We start from the raw sequence: 19,880 nt of genomic DNA, 5'->3' as shown, positions 1-19,880 counted from the left end.
GCAATCACAGGGCATGTTTTGTCATAGTCTTTATATATTGAGAAATGTCTTTCATGAAATTCGTTTTTGTGATAAATCAATATTTGTCATCGGTAAATTACTCCAATATCCCCAAGCATTTATCTAATGGCTGAAATGTTTATAAAGTGAAACGTTTTTAAACATGCACTCTGGTTCACAAAAGCAAATGACTTTAAACAGGTTAATCCTACTTTCCTAATGAAGCACAGGGCAAGTCTTTACCTGTTAAGCTGGTTTGCAACTGCATCATTTCTTCTAATCTCACTCGCTGGAGATCTGTGTAATCCACTCTGCTGGTTTAACTTCAGATTTGTTTTGGCCCGTTGGCATTTTCCCTCCATTGTGGGTTTAGCAGGAGCTCAAGAGAGTGAAAACGACATTGTCACAAATTGTAATGATTAATCATTCGTCTCGGTGCAATTATGATCAGTTCAGAGTATCCAAAGAGACAAACTTAGAGATGGCCGCAGTAATCGAAAGAAAATTACATTAGGTGCGGGAATCGAAAGCGATTATTTTTCCTCAAGTAGCCACCTATACCAAGTACCAATACCTGTGGTTCTTTTAATACGTAAATCAAAATCAAATCAAGTTTATTTGTATGGCTTGAAGAAGCTCCCAGAAGTGGAACGAAAAACTCAAAAACCCCTATTGAGTAAAATAAGAAACCTTCAGAAGGGTCCACAGAGGGGAGGAGCCCCCTTCCAGGCTCAAACTTTCGCAAACTTTCCAAATAAAGAAATGTTTTAGGTTGACTTCCCCTTTATATATGGTTTGTTATAGCCCTAATAAATTTGATTGGAATTTTTTGGTGGTGAAACATGCATTTTATTCTGCGAAGAAAATGTTTTTTTCTTTACCTTGCTAATAGTTTTGGCTCCTATCATTTTTGCTGCTTGCCAAAAATCGTGGCAGCCTGCGAGTAAATATTTTCCAAAATGGGTCAGGGAGCGGAACAAGCAAAAAGGTTATAAACAAAAACAAACATGCCTTACCCAAGGTGTTTTGGATTAAAGATGGCTTTCTGGGATCTCTTTCAACATTTGTGAAATGATTGCTCTTTATTATACTAAGAAAAATGAAAACATTTCCTTGCATTCTTCTCCAGGTTCTCTCACATCAATCAGTAAACCCCTGATGGTCTTTACTCGTCTGGGAGGAAGGATCTTACCAGTCCTCTTACGCTTTGTGGCTTATGCATCATGAGCTCTTTAGTGTTTTAAAGTTGATTTTGTGGTTGCTCCCTAATGCTCTTACTGTATATAAACCATTACAGGCAGCTCAAAGCAGTGCACAAGATCAAGGTGTTCCTCTGAGCCTTACTGACCTGTTTAAACTGCTTGCACAAACTGGGTGGTCTCGTGCTTCTATGGACACCTGAAACAACAAGGTGCAAAATCTGATTAATGCATGAACACATGAATGTTTCTTGTCACAAAACATCAATACTCATGAAAAATACCTGCAGATATACAATATGTAAATGCGACAAGTAAGTATTTTTATTTTGTTCATACCCACCGGGTCACATGTGAGGAGGAGCATGCGCAGCATGGCCAAATTTGAAAAGTGCATTAAGTGCAATAAGTATGATGTAGAAATATTTCGTCTCTCTAAATTGAAAAAGTAAACTGAAATAATGGTTTGTGACAGGTCTGGCAATAAACAAGATGCTTAATGATTACTTAGAGTAACTGCGTGGGGTATTAAATCCTAAAATTATTTTATTTTAAAAGATACAAAAACAAAAGGTTCAGCCACCAAAGAATTGCATGGAGTTTGAACGGACCGTTGTTACGCATTGGAATACAGTACAGTAGTACATGAGGTAAGAGGAAAGTCTGACATCTACCGGACAAATAGCTTACTGCAAATATTCACTACATGAATCATTTGCACCTCGCGTCATGTTCATTTGATGCAATGTATTGAAAATTGTAGTGATATTGATAGTTAGTTTTGCTTCGGTCGGTCAGTACTACTGACGTATTAGCGCCCTCTACATTCATAAATCATAGTATCGATCAAGTTGACGAAGCATATATTTATCAAGATATAATAAAATTCAGAATACAGGAGTGACGGAAATGTTGAAATCAAGGGCAATAAAATGTGTATGAATAAGCATTCACTCACAATTCAAGAAATGTCACTATTTATTTGTAATGTCATTTATGTTTTTATATTTTAAATAAAATATTTTCGGACATTTGAATATAAAAAAAACATTAGACTTCTACTGATGTTGATGGGAACTACAGTATGCACTATTATTACACTAGATGGGCGTGGTGTTTTTTGTTTTTTGTTTTACTAAACGAGCAAAGATATCCATACATATACCTGAAATAAGTCCTGAATTGATGTGCACGTGCAAATGAAGTTAGAGTATATGTGTGTGTGTGTGTGTGTGTGGGGGGGGGGGGGGGGGGGGGGGGCACTGCAACACTGGGAAAAAAATATTTTAAAAAAAACCGGATGTCGCCATCTTTAGTAAGGGACAATAAACCGCGGTCTATTATAGAAACGTATTCTAATGAGTTTTACGAAGTTAAGCGCGAGCATAGTAATTATTGCGAACGCTTATAAAATGTCCTCTTTGCACATGTGACCGTTTTCGAATTGATTTCGGTTAATAGAAACAGTATATTAATTTGAAGCCGCCATAGTCAGCAAGTTGTTCTCCGGCGCCATGTTTGCTTTGGGTGACGCGAACTCTCTCCATTTTCCTCCGCCTCTGGTTGTCAAGAAGATGGCAGCTTCCAGGCAGGCATGAGAGGAAATATTTCTTCGCAAATCGAATGAATCTGGATTATTACCGCAAGATAAGACCACCCATCAGTGCTTTTGCAAATACTGCATCCGATTAGGTATGTAGATATTGCAAGGAGATGCTCGTTGTTAGTTTTTACTGTTTTGTTGTGACAAACCGCCCGGCCATTTTTCTTGTGGGAGCCGTACAACTAGGCCGATTGTGAAAAGATGGCTGCTTCCACTGACGGCATGTAGCACAATAACACTCTGTTTATGCAGTTCGACTAGCTTTGGCTACATTCCAAGACGTCCGTTGCAACTTCGTTTATACAAGGTAATGCGTGCATATTTGAGTAGTGCGAAAATACATTGCATTTAATTGTAAAAATTCGCGACGCTTTGACAGATGCTAGCCGCTCATGCTAACAATTTTTTGGATTGAGCCGCTAGCCGCTAATGCAAGCGAAGTTCTGCGGGATAATGCGACATATTTGCGTTTGGATACGCGACGTGTAAAGTGTGGGAATTGAGAGTTTTGGTTATTTTAATGGCCGGTGTTGTTCGAACTTAAATTTGAGGTTCCGTTGTTTGCAAATGCGTCGGAAGCGCTCCGGATAATGCTAAGTTTACTAGCTACAATATGGCGACTCCCAGAGAGGCATGAAAAAAGCCGACTGGTGTTCATGAGTTTCATTTGTGATTTCTACGTGAGTTGTATTGGTACATGTCACTGCATGTGGTCGTCTGCATTTTTGCGAGCTTCCCTGTAATTTTTAATGTGTTTTTGCTTACGAAAACGGCGGTCGTGTATTTTTCTCTTTCATTCGCTTCCGCCATTTTTCAGACTGGCAACATCGTTAGCGGGGGCTTGTTTGGTTACAAGATGGCGGCTTCCATGGGTTGAATTCAATGGTTAGAAACAAACTTAAGGCCAACCGTGGGTAATCGAGGCGTTATTTACTCGCATAAACAGTCTTATTATCGGAAATTGTTTACAAAGTATTCATTTTCTGGGTTTACCCGCTGCTTTTATTTAGCTTCGTTTGATGGGAAGCGTTTAAGACAAACGAAGCTAACAGCAAAGCGTACCGAATGGTAACTTGGACACTGTGAAAAGTTGGTATTCTCTTAAAGTTAATTATTTCAGCATGTTATTTATCTAGTTGTTGTTTCAGTACACGAACGTAAGTTTTTTTTCCATTTTCTTTCTTTTTTTTTGACAGAAGTCATGTCTGTACCTGGTTCCGCGGTGACTGGGACCTCGGTGTCGGTTCTGCAACCGCGGTGGAAACGGGTCCTCGGATGGTCGGGTCCCGTCCCCCGGCCCAGACATGGACACAGAGCCGTGGCCATAATGGAACTGATGGTTGTGTTTGGCGGTGGAAACGAAGGGATAGTGGATGAATTACACGTCTACAACACTGGTAAGGTTTCATTTGGCATTGATAACTTTACATCTTGAACGCATATTTTCACGCTTTGATCCGCACTTTTGCGTATTTTATTATTAATAAAGTCCAGGCGTAAACACGTCGAAAACTTCCGTAAAAGATAGAATTATGCATAGCCGGGCATAGGCCGCAAACAGGCCTGAGCGTATTCAAATATCTCCCTCTGCTGGACAAATGTATGTATTGTTTATTAAAAAAGGCGGGCTAACATAAAATGGATGTTTGTCGTTTCGCGTTATTTCAAAAATGAGTAAAAGGTTTTGAACTTGTATTGTTTCCATTCCCTTTGATTACATAAATTGTTTTATTCAATTAGAAACTTACTCAATCAAAAAAAAAATTTTTTTAATGATATAATTTTACTAACAGTGGAGTTCTTATTCTTACAATAATACAAAATTGTATTGTGGTGTTTGATATATTATGACATGTTTACTTTTTAGCAACAAACCAGTGGTTTATCCCTGCTGTGCGTGGTGACATTCCACCCGGTTGTGCTGCCTATGGTTTTGCGTGTGATGGCACAAGATTGCTGGTTTTTGGTGGTATGGTGGAATATGGAAAGTACAGCAATGATCTCTACGAACTGCAGGTAAGTTTTCTCATCAGTGCGCTCAATTAATGAAAAAATGTTTGCAGCACTCCGTTTCCACATATACTTGTTTTCCTTATTTGTGATGAGTTCAAATACACAATGGCTCTGTCTTTTTAAATCGCTGGTTTCATTTTAACTCCTATTTAACGTCGTTAGTTACTATGTTTGGTCAAATTTGTTGTTCATTTGATTAACTTTGTTTCTCTGTACACATTATCGTCATGAATATTAAGCCCACAAAAAGCCTTGCTTTATTTGAAGAAAAGTTGTTAAACATCTGGAGTTCTATCTCTGAATTGTATTTAGAGATTGGAAATGGAGCTGAAGTCGACTTGTTGCCTTTAATATTTTCCTGAACTTGGTGTCAATTTTAGGCCAGCAGATGGGAATGGAAGAAGTTAAAAGCAAAAAATCCCAAAAATGGCCCCCCTCCCTGTCCACGACTTGGTCACAGTTTTTCCCTGGTAGGAAACAAATGCTACCTGTTTGGCGGACTTGCCAATGACAGCGAGGACCCGAAAAACAACATTCCCAGGTAGTGTCTGCTCAGCCCTGTATTTGGCCTCATTTGTTCAAAATGGTCTTGACTAATGCGGGGGTCATTTATCCTCAGATACCTGAACGATTTGTACATATTGGAACTTCGTGCCGGGTCCAGCGTTGTCGCGTGGGATATTCCAATCACATACGGAGTACTGCCTCCTCCTCGTGAGAGCCACACTGCGGTCGTTTACACAGAAAAGACAAGTAGAAAATCTCGATTGATAATCTACGGGGGGATGAGTGGATGTCGTCTTGGAGATCTCTGGACTCTTGATATAGGTGGGTTCATTACTTATTCATTAAATTCAAAATACTTGAAGAATGGTAAATGAGTCTCGCACTTAACTATTTTTGCTGTTTACTTCAGATACTTTAACATGGAACAAACCATCAGTGAGCGGGACCGCACCACTTCCCAGGAGTCTACATTCTGCCACTACCATCACAAATAAGTGAGACAACAACTGCTCCTTCCTGCCACATACTTTGTGGTTTCTATTGATAAAGTTGTCGAGTTGCCTGCCAAACGTCTTAATGTGTTTGTGTTCACTGTGCAGGATGTACGTTTTTGGCGGATGGGTTCCTTTGGTAATGGATGATGTCAAAGTGGCCACACATGAGAAAGAGTGGAAGTGCACAAACACCCTGGCCTGCTTAAATCTCGGTAGGTCTGATTGCAGTTATGTTAATAATAAAAATATGTTAATTGGATGGATAGGGTGCAGGATTGATTACATGTTTTTTTGTTTTTTTTGTCTCCCCCCCCCCCCCCCCCCCCTTTTAGACACCATGTGTTGGGAGACAGTGTTGATGGACACCCTTGAAGACAACATTCCAAGGGCCCCGCGCTGGCCATTGCGCTGTGGCTATCAATTCCAGACTGTACGTCTGGAGCGGCCGTGACGGATACCGCAAAGCATGGAACAACCAAGGTCTGTTGTAAGGACCTCTGGTACCTGGAAACCGGTATGTGTGTTTTCACCCCCCCCCCCCCCCCCCTTTTTTTTTTTTTGAAGAAAGTTTTCTACATAACATCTGGCATGTCAGATTACTTTTTTCCCTATTCATAACCCTTCCTAAATATCCAATGAGCTTGCTTTTGTGTGGTAAATTTCATCTCTTTCTCAAAATAGTCCTTCAACTGCAGGTACCGATTTGTTTGTGCTCCTGTAGCACAAATCTATCCCTTACCTTGAACCAACTCAAAAGCATTGTCTTTGTTTTCTAGGTCGTATTTTTCAACAACCATGTTCCTTATACACATTGTAGTTGTAGTTATCAAACTCAATTGGTCCCTGAATGTTTTTCCGCAAACCTTTGTGTTTCTATGTTCAGTATGCAAAGATGCTTAGAGAGAGCCCACATCCCTGCCTTGTTCCTCTTTCCAAATTAAATCCATTTAGACCACCTTTTATTTTTATCTTTGCTCGGGGGTCCTGATGGAGTGATCCAATGTAATTAACAAATTCTTCATTATATCTAAATATTTTTAAAGGAATTACATTTTGTCCAGTTTACAGTGTCAAATCCAAGTAATTGTAGATCTTGGAACCATCCAAGCATTGGATTCTAATTCTACTCAAGGTTGTCTGAAAGAGAATTTTTCTTCTTTTTCTTTTCTTTTTCTTTTTCTTTTTTTTTTTTTTTTAAATTTAAATGCATTTCAAAATCAAACTTTTGAAACATTTGTTGACTTAGTAATGTTATTTGTTGCTTGTTGGGCCACTGAAGTGTGTTTGGCAAGAGTTTCTTTTCGATGCATCTGTGTGCTCGTTTTCTCATTCTTTTCTTTTTTTCAGCATTGCTGGTTAATTTGCGGTAAAGGAGTCCCTTCACAGATTTGTCATCCTTTTCCACCACACCGTAGATTACATGTCCTTCCACTTCAGTTTAACTTCTGTTGCTGGATTGGTAGAGAAAGGATAGGCCCTCTTACCTTGTTTTTTTGTTTTGTTTTGTTTTTTCATTCTTCCAGTTGCACAACTTTAGCTTGTGCGTTAGCAATATCCTTCCCCTGCCCTTGAATGTCATCGATGTATTGCGCCACTTTCCCATTCATTTCCTCCATGAATTCAGCCAGTTCTCGCTTCACCCGCACTTTAAATTCTTCTTAGAATGTCAAAAGATCATCTTTAATTTCTTTAACTCTCGTATCTCCCGTGTGATCACGGAAACTCCGTCGAGTAACAGGTGGCCGTTGTCGTCTGCTGCTGCGCCTTCAATCACGTGTTCTTTCTGGTTCCTTAAAACTTTTCTGACATTGTTCCCCACTCATTTCTTGATAAGTTCAAATTCATCTTGAGCTATTTTCATTGTTTTGGGGGAAATAATTATAAATGCAGCTCAGGAGCTCTGCACTACATTGCCATCGCGTTTTGCTGCATCCCGGAAGTCCCAGTGTTTGCATCATTTTTAAAATTCTTATAAATATACCATCAATCAAAGTGGTTAATGTTTGGGTTCTTTTTTTCCCCCTCCTCCACCAGAGCGACCGCATGCCCCTGCTCGTGTGCAGTTGGTCCGTGCCAATACAAATTCCCTGGAAGTGAGCTGGGGTGCCGTTTCCACTGCGGACACCTACTTGTTGCAGCTTCAGAAATATGACATCCCTGCAACACCAGCTGCCGCGTCACCAGCTATGGGTTCAATCCCCTCGCAACCTGTGAACTCTCCCAAGAGCCCCGCGCCGGCTGCTGCAGCACCCTCTCCGCAGACTCTACCACAAACTGGTATAACGGATGTTGCTTCATTTTTGCCCCCATGAGAGGCTCAATTATTTTTAGTACAAAAAGGCTTACTCTATCTTAATCAATTTTTACAGCAGTGTTGAAGGTTGCCACTCAGCAGTCTGCTACAGGTGCATCTGTTGTCACCGTCCGCCCAAGCCAGCCTGGCAAATCTCCGGTCACTGTGACATCGCTTCCTCCCGGGGTCAGAATGGTTGTGCCTGCCCAGGCCACACAGGGCTCGGTATGACCAGAGAGACAGTTCAGATGGGTTTTTGAAATTAGTGAATATAATTTGCTTGCTCTGATTTCAGCCAATTGGAAGCAGCTCTCAGATGAGTGGCATGGCAGCATTAGCTGCAGCTGCAGCAGCAACACAGAAGATTCCACCAGCCTCGGCTGGAACCGTGCTCAATGTTCCTGCAGGTGCCACAATTCTCAAAACAGTAGCTGTCTCCCCTGGCACAACCACAGTCAAAGTTGCTTCCCCAGTCATGGTAAGTACTCGGAGAGATAAATACAATTGTGATTTTCAAAATGGAACATGTTCAAATAATTTTGTGTGTGCAGGTGAGCAACCCTGCCACACGCATGCTGAAGACTGCTGCAGCTCAGGTGGGGACAGCAGGCACATCCTCCCCCACCACAACTACCAGGCCAATCATCACTGTGCACAAGTCCGGAGCCGTCACTGTGGCTCAGCAGGCCCAGGTGGTGACCACTGTGATGGGCGGCGTTACCAAGACCATTGCCTTGGTCAAGAGTCCCCTCACCATGGGCAGCGGTGGCACTCTGGTGAGTGAGAAAATCTGATTCTATAAAAATGGGAATGGGTATAACGTTAGTTTTAAATGTTTGTCACCTACAAGCCAGATGATATTTGATTTTTGAATATCGGTTTGAGGGAGGTTACTTCACTAATGTCTTCTCTTGACAAAATATGTCTGCAATGTGTTTTTATAACTGCTGCTTTGTGATGTATATTTTGCTCATCACGTGAATAAATGTTGCATGAGCAAAGGAGAAGGAAAAATGTTAACTTATAGTGATGTTGCTGATCATAATGACAATCAGCCAGTTCAGCTGTAATGATTTCTGTCCCGCCCTTTCGTCAGATCTCCAACCTCGGCAAGATGATGTCTGTAGTTCAAACCAAACCAGTGCAAACATCAGCTGTCACAGGCCAGGCTTCCACCAACCCCCTTACCCAAATAATTCAGGTAAAATGTCTTTAGTGCTGAAAACCCCTCATGCAGGCACATAATGTCTTACCCACATTGTTTTTATGTATTTTTTTTTCTGTCACTCTCCAGACAAAGGGTCCACTGCCAGCTGGCACCATTCTGAAGCTCGTGACCTCTGCCGATGGAAAGCCTGCAACGATTATTACCACCTCCCAGGCTGGAGGTGCCGGAAACAAGCCCCACAATCCTTAACATCAGTGGCGTCTCTTCAAATGCCGCTAAACAGGGTCCTACTATATTAAAAACCATCCCAATGTCAGCCATTATGACCCAACCAGGAGCAACAGGTCTGAACTCCATGACTTTATCTTTTCTTTCTTTCTTTCTTTCTTTCTTTCTTCTTTCTTTTCTTTCTTTCTTTTCTTTCTTTCTTTCTTTCTTTTCTTTCTTTCTTTCTTTCTTTCTTTCTTTCTTTCTTTCTTTCTTTCTTTCTTTCTTTCTTTCTTTCTTTCTTTCTTTTCTTTCTTCTTTCTTTCTTTCTTTCTTTCTTTCTTTCTATCTTTCTATCTTTTTCTTTCTTTCTTTTCTTTCTTTCTTTCTTTTCTTTCTTTCTTTCTTTTTGCGGTCATTTTTGCCAACACATTTATATTTATAATTAAACTTACTTCACTTAAGTTGGTTATGCTTTTAGTATGTGACAAATACTTATTAAGGCTGGGTATTGGCTTGGATTTCCAAATTCGATTCAATTTACGATTTACTTGGATTGATTTATGGTTGAGTTGATAATTTAACACAGTACAAATTGACTTTCTTGTGGAAGACAGTCTCAGAAGAATCATTTGCTCCCATCAGTAAAATAACAGTTAAGTGAAGAATTTAATTCAATGCATTTACATTAATCATGTTAGTTTTTATTAAACGTGACCTAATCTAGACCGTAAATAACATTTGGAATCAATTCCCAGCACAGGGCACGCTGTGTAAATAAAATGTGAATGTGTTAATTTATCACTTAAATGGAACGATTTACGGCTTCATGAATGAAAAAGATTGGGCCATAAAAAGTAACAGCAATTTAAATCATCTTAGTGTGTGTGTGTGTGTGTGTGTGTAATATATATATATATATATATAAACCAAGCTTTAATACTTTTAGCTGATGAGCTATTGTGTTGAAATGTATTCTACCAAGATAAGTTATACAAGATGATGCTAATGGCTTACTGTCGGTCCTATAGGTGTAACAAGCAGTACGGGAATAAAAACGCGAATGTGTTTTTATGCTTTTTTATGTTTTTATTTTTTACGCGAATAAAAATGTGAATGTGTTAATTTATCACTTAAATGGAACGATTTACGGCTTCATGAATGAAAAAGATTGGGCCATAAAAAGTAACAGCAATTTAAATCATCTTAGTGTGTGTGTGTGTGTGTGTGTGTGTGTGTGTGTGTGTGTGTGTGTGTGTGTGTGTGTGTGTGTGTGTGTGTGTGTGTGTGTGTGTGTGTATATATATATATATATATATATATATATATATATATATATATATAAACCAAGCTTTAATACTTTTAGCTGATGAGCTATTGTGTTGAAATGAATTCTACCAAGATAAGTTATACAAGATGATGCTAATGGCTTACTGTCGGTCCTATAGGTGTAACAAGCAGTACGGGAATAAAAACGCCCATTACAATCCTTACAACGAAGGTGATGACCACTGGAACGCCTGGCAAAATTATCACTGCAGTGCCCAAGCTAGGAACGGCAGCTGGCCAACAAGGAGTGACACAGGTAAATCATTACCTGCTATTTTGTTTTGCTCTGGACCACGTGATGTATATTTACAATGTGACTCACCCTGAATCGTCCGTCTGTAGGTTGTCTTGAAGGGTGCCCCAGGGCAGCCAGGAACCATATTGCGCACTGTACCCATGAGCACAGTTGGCGGCGTTCGACTCGTTACACCAGTGACGGTCTCTGCTGTTAAACCCACAGTCACAACCCTGGTTGTCAAGGGAACAACTGGTATGAAAATAAATGAAGCTTTTTATTAAAAAAAAAAGTACAGCCTCTTCATCACAATCATGTTATTCTTTCTTTGCCATTTTTTATTTTTATTTATTTAGGAGTCACCTCTCTTGGCACTGTGACTGGTACAGTCTCCACAAGCCTGGCAGGTGGCACTGTAGACACTGCTAACGCATCTCTGGTTACTCCCATCACCACTTTGGGAACCATTGCTACGCTGTCCAGTCAGGTTATCAGTTCACCTGCCATAACTGTGTCTGCTGCCCAGACCACCTTAACGTCTGCGACCACACTGCCCTCATCCACCATTGCAGTGCAGGTGATTTACTGCAGTTTGTTTTTAGATGTGAAAATGGTTGTTGTACAATACACTATGGCACATTTATCACAGCTTAAAACTTTGCTTTTTCCTAAAAGTACAAATTAGGAAAAGACTGATTTATCAGCGCCGATATCAAGTTATAATTTCAGTTCATTTCATGAGAGGTTTTGCTGACCTTAGGAACACAGCACCATTTGTTTTGGATTGAAATTTGTTTGTAAACAAAGTGAAGTGCAATTTTGGTATTTCGGTTATTTGGAAATGTTATAGGATTTGATTTATTATAGAAAGTATTGGGAGCTACTTCATTTACACGTTTGAAGTTTTCATTCATCTATTTAAGACATGCAAATAACCCTGGGAGCTCCCTGAAGATTTAAAAAAATTAGAACAAAGATGCATGTTACATAAAATTATTGTAAATAAATAAATCAATATTATATTAATCGGTAAAGTTGCACAACAATCATGCTTAAAGAAGTTTCAACATAATTAATAGCTGGAGTGTTTTTATGGCAATGAATATTGGCTCCAAATACCAGTTATTGGCTTGAACCTTATAGAAACTATTTTAAGTATAAATGAAGAAGACACTTTTAAATACTTGTCTTTGCTTCCCTCATCCCAGAACCAGCCCACCCAAGTCACTCTGATCACAACTCCCAGTGGTGTAGAAGCCCAGCCAGTGCAGGATCTACCAGTGTCGATCCTTGCTTCACCCACCTCCGAGCAGCCCAGCTCCTCTGAGGCCGGAGCTGCCGGCGACGGGTCGGGGACCGTGACATTAGTTTGCTCCAACCCGCCTTGTGAGACGCATGACACAGGAACCACGAACACAGCCACAACATCGTCCGCCACCATGGGCGCAGCACAAGTTTGCTCCAATCCACCCTGCGAAACCCACGAAACAGGAACGACCACCACAGCCACCACCTCCTCCGCTACGATTGGAGCGGGACAGGTCTGCTCAAACCCTCCTTGCGAGACCCATGAAACGGGAACCACCAACACAGCTACGACGGCGTCTTCGAATATGCCCGCTCTTCTCGTGTGCTCCAACCCGCCACGCGAGACCCACGAAACGGGGACAACCAACACCGCGACTACCGCATCGGCTAGCATGGGCGCGATCCAGCAGGTGTGCTCCAACCCGCCCTGTGAGACTCACGTGACCGGAACCACCAACACACCCACCCAGGCGTCGTCCAACATGGGTGACGGCCAGACCAGCACAGTGCAGCGAGTTTGCTCCAACCCGCCCTGTGAAACCCACGAGACCGGGACAACCAACACGCCATCCACAGCCACCTCGAGCATGGGTGGGGACCAGACCAGCGCGGCGACTGGTGCCGTCCAAAGAGTTTGCTCCAACCCACCTTGCGAAACACACGAGACCGGGACCACCAACACGGCCACTACTGCCACTAGCAGCCTTGAAACAGGAGAAGGCACAGGTACGCCAAGACTCTTTCAATGGATTTTCTACCACAACATGGATGACTATATTTCATTGGTATTCAGCTATTCATTAGAAAATTGAAAACTCATCACCTGATTTGCTTTTGGTCTGACTTTGAAATTTAACTTGGGTTTTTGGGTGTCTATTAGCTGCTCAGCAGACAGACGATGTAACCGAAGGCACCGGCAGCACTGAAGAAGCCGCTTCCACTACAGCAGCTGTTGCCACCACCCAGGGCAGGGCCATCACCACTGTCACTCAGTCCACACCTGCCCCTGGACCGTCCGTACCTGTAAGAACTTTTATCACTGAAGTAGCAACCATTTCAGTCCTACTTATTCACTGGTAAAGTCAGTTTTTTCCCCCCTTTCCATTAAGTACTTGTGTGGTCCCATTTTTGTCCAGTCAATCTCCTCAATCACGGAGGGTGTGAGCACTGAAGCTAGTTCCACAGAAGAAGCCATGCAGACTGAAGCAGCGCCATCAGAAGAAGCTGCTCCTGCGGAAGAAGAGGAGGGAGCCACTCCAATGGAAACTCAGGCAGAAGTAAGTACATGGTGTCACCGATACTGAAATTCACCAGGAAAAGCGAAATGTGTTTTGGCTGTCTTTTGAAGTAGCTAAGACATTCTAACTCAACGTTCTCGAAAGGCTCGATGTACTGCGGATACAGTTAATGTAGCCACGGCTAGAGCTGCAAGTGCAAGTGGCGCTGTAATAGCTAGAAAACAGGCTACACAATAGAGACATGCTCAATTTATCCTGCACTACACAAAATGCTCAATGGTAAGCAGCGTTTTTTAATTCAGGGAGGTGATTATTTTGAGACACAGGAGTTGACACCAACGCCAACAAAGGATGCTAACGCATTGTGAAATTATTTTGTGATTAAACTGATGTATATCTACTTTGTAAAGGAGTTTTAGGGGTCCCAAGAAAACTGCAATCTTGACTCTTACTGTAATGGTCACCATAACGTTTCTGTCAGGGAGACGCAGCAGCAGTAGCCACCGCCACAGCTTTGAACCTGCCTTCCGAGCTCATGTCTGAAGGCCAGGGGGCCACACTGATGGTAACGGGGCTATCGGACGAGGAGCTTGCGGTCACGGCCGCCGCCGAGGCCGCTGCTCAGGCGGCGGCTACCGAAGAAGCTCAGGCCCTGGCCATACAAGCCGTCCTCCAGGCTGCCCAGCAAGCCGTCATGAGTGAGTTTTGCTTTCATAGCCCCCCCCCCCCCCCCCCCCCCCCCCCCCCCCCAAAATGCCACGTCTCTCTAAAAATCCCGTCGCAAATGTTTTGTTTATTTTTGCGCAGATGAAGGCGATGCTGCCGCAGAGGGCCAGCAAACCACCAGCATCCCCATCATGCTGACGCAGCAGGAGCTGGCGGCGCTGGTCCAGCAGCAGCAGCAACTTCAGGAGGCCCAGGCCGCCGCCCAGCAGGGCGCCGTGGACACGAGCATGCCCACCGAGGGCCTGGCACCGGCCGACAGCCTTAACGACCCCTCTGTGGAGAGCAACGGACACAGCGAGATGGCTGCCGCGGTAACAAGTGCGGTTGCCGCTCTACTGCCACGTACCACTGCTGAGAGTAAGGCTTGTCGCACGCCGTGACCCTTTTTGCACGCATGCTTACCTTCTTCTTTTTGATTTTTTCCAATGTTTTTCCACACGATTCACGGTTCTGGTTCTGTCCCGCTATCCGCAGCGCTCGCCCCTTCGAGTACATTTGCGCCGGCTGTGTCGGTAGCCAGTCCGGCCAAGCTGCAAGCGGCAGCTGCACTCGCCGAAGTAGCCAACGGCATCGAGGGAGAAGTGAGTCTCGCCGACTTTTCTCGGGGAATGAATGTGGCGTCCGCATGGCCCGAACGTGTGTGTCCTTTGTGTTCGCGTTTAGAAGCAAACCCCTCAGCCACCCCCGGCCAAGCCCGCTGTGAAGAAAGAAAACCAATGGTTCGACGTTGGAATCGTCAAAGTGACAAATATGGTGGTCACTCACTTTTATGTGCCAGCAGATGATTCACAAGGACTGGTACGTTTCTTCTGCGGTTAACCATTCGATGTCTTATAAACGTAGGTTTCACATTTGATTATCTTGTGCCGTTAGGACGATTCCGGAGCCATTCCTGACTACAGCCAAATGAAGAAAATGGAGCTTCAGCCCGGAACGGCGTACAAGTTCCGTGTAGCTGGCATCAATGCTTGCGGCCGCGGGGCCTTCTCCGAGATCTCCGCTTTTAAGACATGCCTGCCCGGATTCCCTGGCGCACCGTGCGCCATCAAAATCAGCAAGGTAAGAATTGACCATTTTCAAGTGGCCGATTTAAACGGGGTTAATTTTGACACAAACTGTTTTTACGGTGTAAATTCCTAGTTTGGGTCAAATATGGGACTGACCATAACATAACAAAACGACCTCATAAATTGTGTTGCGTTAATAAAAACGGGATAATAGTTGGGTCCGATTGACCTCATAGTGGGCAGGTCCGTTGTGTTTTTGTGTTTGAATTTTCCGTACGTAATCGGAAACGAAACTAACGCGGGGAACCCGCCGCTTGCGACGCAGAGCCCCGACGGCGCCCACCTGACCTGGGAGCCCCCGTCGGTGACGTCGGGGAAGATCATCGAGTATTCGGTGTACCTAGCCATCCAGAGCAACCAGACGGCCGAGGCCAAGGCGTCCACCCCGGCCCAGTTGGCGTTCATGCGCGTCTACTGCGGGCCCAACCCCTCTTGCCTGGTGCAGTCTTCCAGCCTGTCCAACGCCCACATCGACTACACCACCAAGCCGGCCATCATCTTCCGCATCGCCGCCCGAAACGAGAAGGGCTACGGCCCCGCCACTCAAGTCCGATGGCTGCAGGGTGAGACGAGCGCTAACGCTAACCCCGCCTTTCGCATCTTTTAACCGCCGTTCCCGCTTTGTAGAATCCGGCAAAGACGGCGCATCGGCAAAATCGGCAGCCAAAAGACCGGGCACCTCCCCTGATACGTAAGTTACTCGATTTTTACTCAAGGTTTGACACTGAACGGCGTTGTAACTCTTCCACTTTTCCGCACGCTTTCCAGTAAGTCTACTGGTCCAAAGAAAGCAAGGACGGACCAGTGAGGCTGCCCGCAGATCCAGCCCCCTCCTTTTTGTTTTTTATTTTATTTTTTTTTGTCTTTTTTCCTACTTGCTGTCCTTTTTATCAGGAAGACCTCTTCATCCTCAAAGTCACGCTAACCGCATCCTTGCCCCCCTCCCCCCACGTCTCAGACCGGACCGCGTGCGACGAAGGCGCAACACCCCAAGCAAGCCGAGATGAAAGTCGATCTGAGAGATGTTTCTGTAGATAAAACCCTCTTTTCGTCCATGTTCTGTTGCCCGTGATGTTTGTAGAGCCACATAAAACTTAGAAGCACATTATCTTTTTCAGTCCAATCCCCTTCCGCCATTTTAAGTTTTGCTTTTTTTTTGGGGGGGGGGCTTGTTTCAGTAGTTTAGCAGTATAGAGAAGCATTTACATCTTTCACAAACTGGGAGCCTGACTGAGCGCTATGTTACTTTTTTTTTTTTCCTTAGGGTCTTTTGTGAATCATGGGGGATGTAAAGAGACTAAAAAAAAAATGTACATTGACGGAACAAGGCTGCGGAGGCATTAGTTTAAATGAGAGGGAAAAATCGGTATGAATCCAATAAAGCACTTGTCCTTCATGAGAGGACATCCCCCTGCTCCCCCCCTCCCTATTTTTTTTTCCTCCCCCTCTCTAAATTGCTTCATCAAGAACGAAGTCCGTACAGTTGCCATGCGATGGGACTCCCGCTCCGCTATGGTCATCATTGTGCTTGTCACCCCAACACGAGGACTGGTATCATCTGGATTTGGTCCCCGAAAAAAAAAAAAATTGAACTTTGCCTCGACTGAGACTTGCCGCGCACACACAAATCATCCAAAATCTTCCCCGAAAATTAGCAAGCAATGGTGCAGATCTTTTTGTGTAGTTTATTTTTGTATTTTTTTAAGCTCCCCCCTCTCCCTTCTGTGTGTATGTTGAGTGCATTTAAGAAAATTCACTTCTTCTTCTTTTTTTTTTGTATATTGTTCATCTTCCCCCCCAATAGTTTGTGCTTGTGGGCAGATGGGTGGCCATGTTGAAGTTGCCACTATATTTTTAAAAGTTGTCATTCAGTTTGGTTGTATGTTCTTGTTAACGGACGCGAAGGAAAGAGCAAGACTTTTGTACGTATTTGTTCCAAGTAGAACTGCAGAGGTCATAGGACTGAAGGGAACTTGAAGTGGACCCAGGGAGAGATTTTACTTTTTTTTTTTTTTTCAACTATCTCAATGCTTGTTTGTTTTTGTTGCTACGTTTGCCAAACAGGATTCGTACTCACAACCCAACCCTCGTAACATCCCCTTCAGTTGTCCTGGCTTTTTATGCTCCTGAATGTGGTATCTCACAATCTTTTTTTTTTTTTTTTTTTTCGTAGAATGTCATATTAGTAGGCATATTCCCCTTATCCTATTGATGTATGTGAATCCATTTAATAAATTTTAATTTTATTTTATTTTTTTCCTTTCCCTTCCACGACTTTGTATTTCAAACTGCAGATGGCGCGCCGGTGCAAACCTGCGCGGGCGAGCTTTAGCCGAGTATTCACTTGTAAATTAGTCCGTTCATAGATCAAGAATAAACAAAACAGGAAAAAAAAAAGTCATGTTGGCCTTTTATATAATTACCTGTGACAAACTTTTTACATATTGGTCATCTATTCATTGCCTTTTTGTGTATTTACTATGAAAGAAAAATTCTATATACAAAGATATCTATAGTCTCCCTGATTGTTTTCAATTTGTGTCCAGCCATGACTACAAAAACGACTCGGACTACAAGTCCCAAGATACTTGGCCGCGTCTCACCTTTTCTCTCGGCTCGCTTCTAATCTACCATTTGTGGGTTTCCTCCTTTATTTATTTTTTTATTTCCCCCCCATCTGGCTGAACTTTCTCTTCATATGCATTTTTTTTTTTTTTTTGTGCGTGTCAGTGTGTCCGTTGATCAAAACTAGACATGCATGCAAAAGCAGTGTATTTTGGTAGTGATGCCTTAAGTTAGATCATACGCTGACGGTTCTACAACGAAAAACAAAAATAACAAAAAAAAAACATTTAATAAGTTTGTTCCTCTCTTCACGTGGTATACAAAGTGTGTCCTTTCGTTCCTCAGTACCTTTGCAGGGTCATTCTTTTTTGCACCCTTGTTAGATAGGTCACCATCAGCAGTGCCGAGACGGGTCTGATTTTTTTTTTTTTTCCCCCTCCACGAGTGTTGCGCTCAACGCTGGCAGGCGTTTGCGAATTTCTCTCTCGGCCGATCGCAAGTTACCTGGAAATGTCCTGTATTTTCAAATGTGTGTTTTTTTTGTACTGTAGGGAGTAATGTATCTTTTATCATCAAAAAAAATAAACATGGTAAAGAGACAGGCTCGGTTTCTTTTTTTTTTTTAAATACGATCATACCAGGAAGCTGAAATTTCACCCAAATGCTTACAAAATATTGTTCAACGTGGCACGACCACTTGGTTATCACAAAACAGGGTGTAGTGAACGAAGACACCAGGAAGCTGAAATTTCACCCAAATGCTGACAAAATATCGAAGTTCAGCATAGCACGACCACTTGGTTACCACACTACAGGAGTGTACCAACTCTTGGCTAAAATACTGCACGAATGATGTGGAAGAAAATGATCAAAGGGTTTTGAAAGTGTTTCTACAGGTAGCAACTCTAGCTCAATGTTGTTTTTTTCCAAACTGTACATTTTTCTTTTCAATTTGAGAGCAAATTTATTGGACCATGAATAAACTTGTTATATTGTGTCATTGTGACTCCTTTGCAAAACATTGAATGCTTTTATATCATTAATTTGCAACAGAGTCGCTATTGCACAATTTCAATGGCACAAAGACGATTGATGTTCCAGTTAATTTACTCCTAATTTGAAAAGGAACATGTATAGTTCTCAAGGCATTAATAAACACTGAGCTAGACCGACGCACAGTGTGGTTATTAGACCTTCTGCAAGTGGTGTCCAAACTGCAGCCCGGGGGCCATTTGCGGCCCACCATCCACATTCTAGGAGAAAGGAGAAACACTGTTTCAACACAGCAAAAGTGGTCATGTTGTAGGCTCAAGATTTTGTGAAAGCAGTTTAATCACCTTTTGTAATAACAAATATTCAACGTCAGGACCCCAGCATTCAGGAGTGGCGCAAGTTAAAGTTGAGTTTGTGCGCGTTTGTCCTGGTGTGTTTGTGCGCAGTCCCAGTAGGCCCTGTGTGGCAGAGATAAGAGCACCGGCTACACACAAGTTGATTTCCTGGGAATTATCCGTCATTCTTCTGAATTTACCACTGACATGCCGCAGGACAAGAAAAACGTCACAATAAATTGACACAGCTCCCAAACGAGACAATTTCAGTTGTCAGCGAATAACAAGTTTGCGTCTGAATAAAATTGAGCCGTGCATGTATTTGCTTGCAGTGCATTCGAAAGTGAGGGACGTTACAGTCTTGTGTGTATGAATTCCTGGCCTCCTCCTTTTATCTTGATAAAAACTTATCTAAGCGGAGCAGGCCACTCACGCAGCGGCACAAGCCACATCCCTGCCCAGGCCCAGTTGGGCTCATCTCACTCACACACGCTCACAGCGACTGCACACTTCATACATATGAACACCACTATCATTAAAATGAAAGTGCATTTTACTTTTCAAAATAAAAGCAAATGAATTGGCACTTAAAGTTTATTG

The 19,880-nt window shown here is 42.8% G+C and overlaps 1 protein-coding gene and 1 long non-coding RNA gene across 2 annotated transcripts; one reads left to right on the top strand and one right to left on the bottom strand.

Annotated features, from left to right (window-relative positions):
- The first annotated feature begins 2,760 nt into the window (after positions 1 to 2,760).
- Positions 2,761 to 18,553, top strand: hcfc1a (host cell factor C1a). Its single transcript, XM_088422456.1, is given in 31 exon segments — positions 2,761 to 2,891; positions 3,999 to 4,199; positions 4,670 to 4,818; positions 5,196 to 5,356; positions 5,435 to 5,643; positions 5,732 to 5,816; positions 5,922 to 6,028; positions 6,149 to 6,207; positions 6,209 to 6,295; positions 6,297 to 6,330; positions 7,851 to 8,093; positions 8,186 to 8,334; positions 8,405 to 8,587; positions 8,661 to 8,885; positions 9,206 to 9,310; positions 9,404 to 9,511; positions 9,513 to 9,621; positions 10,933 to 11,069; positions 11,156 to 11,303; positions 11,405 to 11,625; positions 12,257 to 13,082; positions 13,237 to 13,379; positions 13,493 to 13,633; positions 14,076 to 14,292; positions 14,402 to 14,677; positions 14,795 to 14,901; positions 14,984 to 15,118; positions 15,194 to 15,379; positions 15,653 to 15,950; positions 16,015 to 16,078; positions 16,156 to 18,553. Coding segments are annotated over 30 exon segments (5,148 nt in total). The 5' UTR covers positions 2,761 to 2,891; positions 3,999 to 4,003; the 3' UTR covers positions 16,196 to 18,553.
- On the bottom strand, positions 16,813 to 19,611 carry LOC148418703 (uncharacterized). The gene is made up of 2 exons (XR_015866517.1): positions 19,290 to 19,611; positions 16,813 to 19,205 (listed from the first exon to the last, which is right to left on the bottom strand). It is a non-coding gene; the product is annotated as an uncharacterized LOC148418703 (long non-coding RNA).
- Between the last annotated feature and the right edge of the window lie 269 nt (positions 19,612 to 19,880).

The sequence above is a fragment of the Hippichthys cyanospilos genome, chromosome 9 (genome assembly GCF_059441005.1).
Source record: "Hippichthys cyanospilos isolate Australia breed blue-spotted pipefish chromosome 9, RoL_Hcya_1.0, whole genome shotgun sequence".
Classification (NCBI taxonomy): domain Eukaryota; kingdom Metazoa; phylum Chordata; class Actinopteri; order Syngnathiformes; family Syngnathidae; genus Hippichthys; species Hippichthys cyanospilos.
This window is presented reverse-complemented; position numbering and strand designations above follow the sequence as displayed.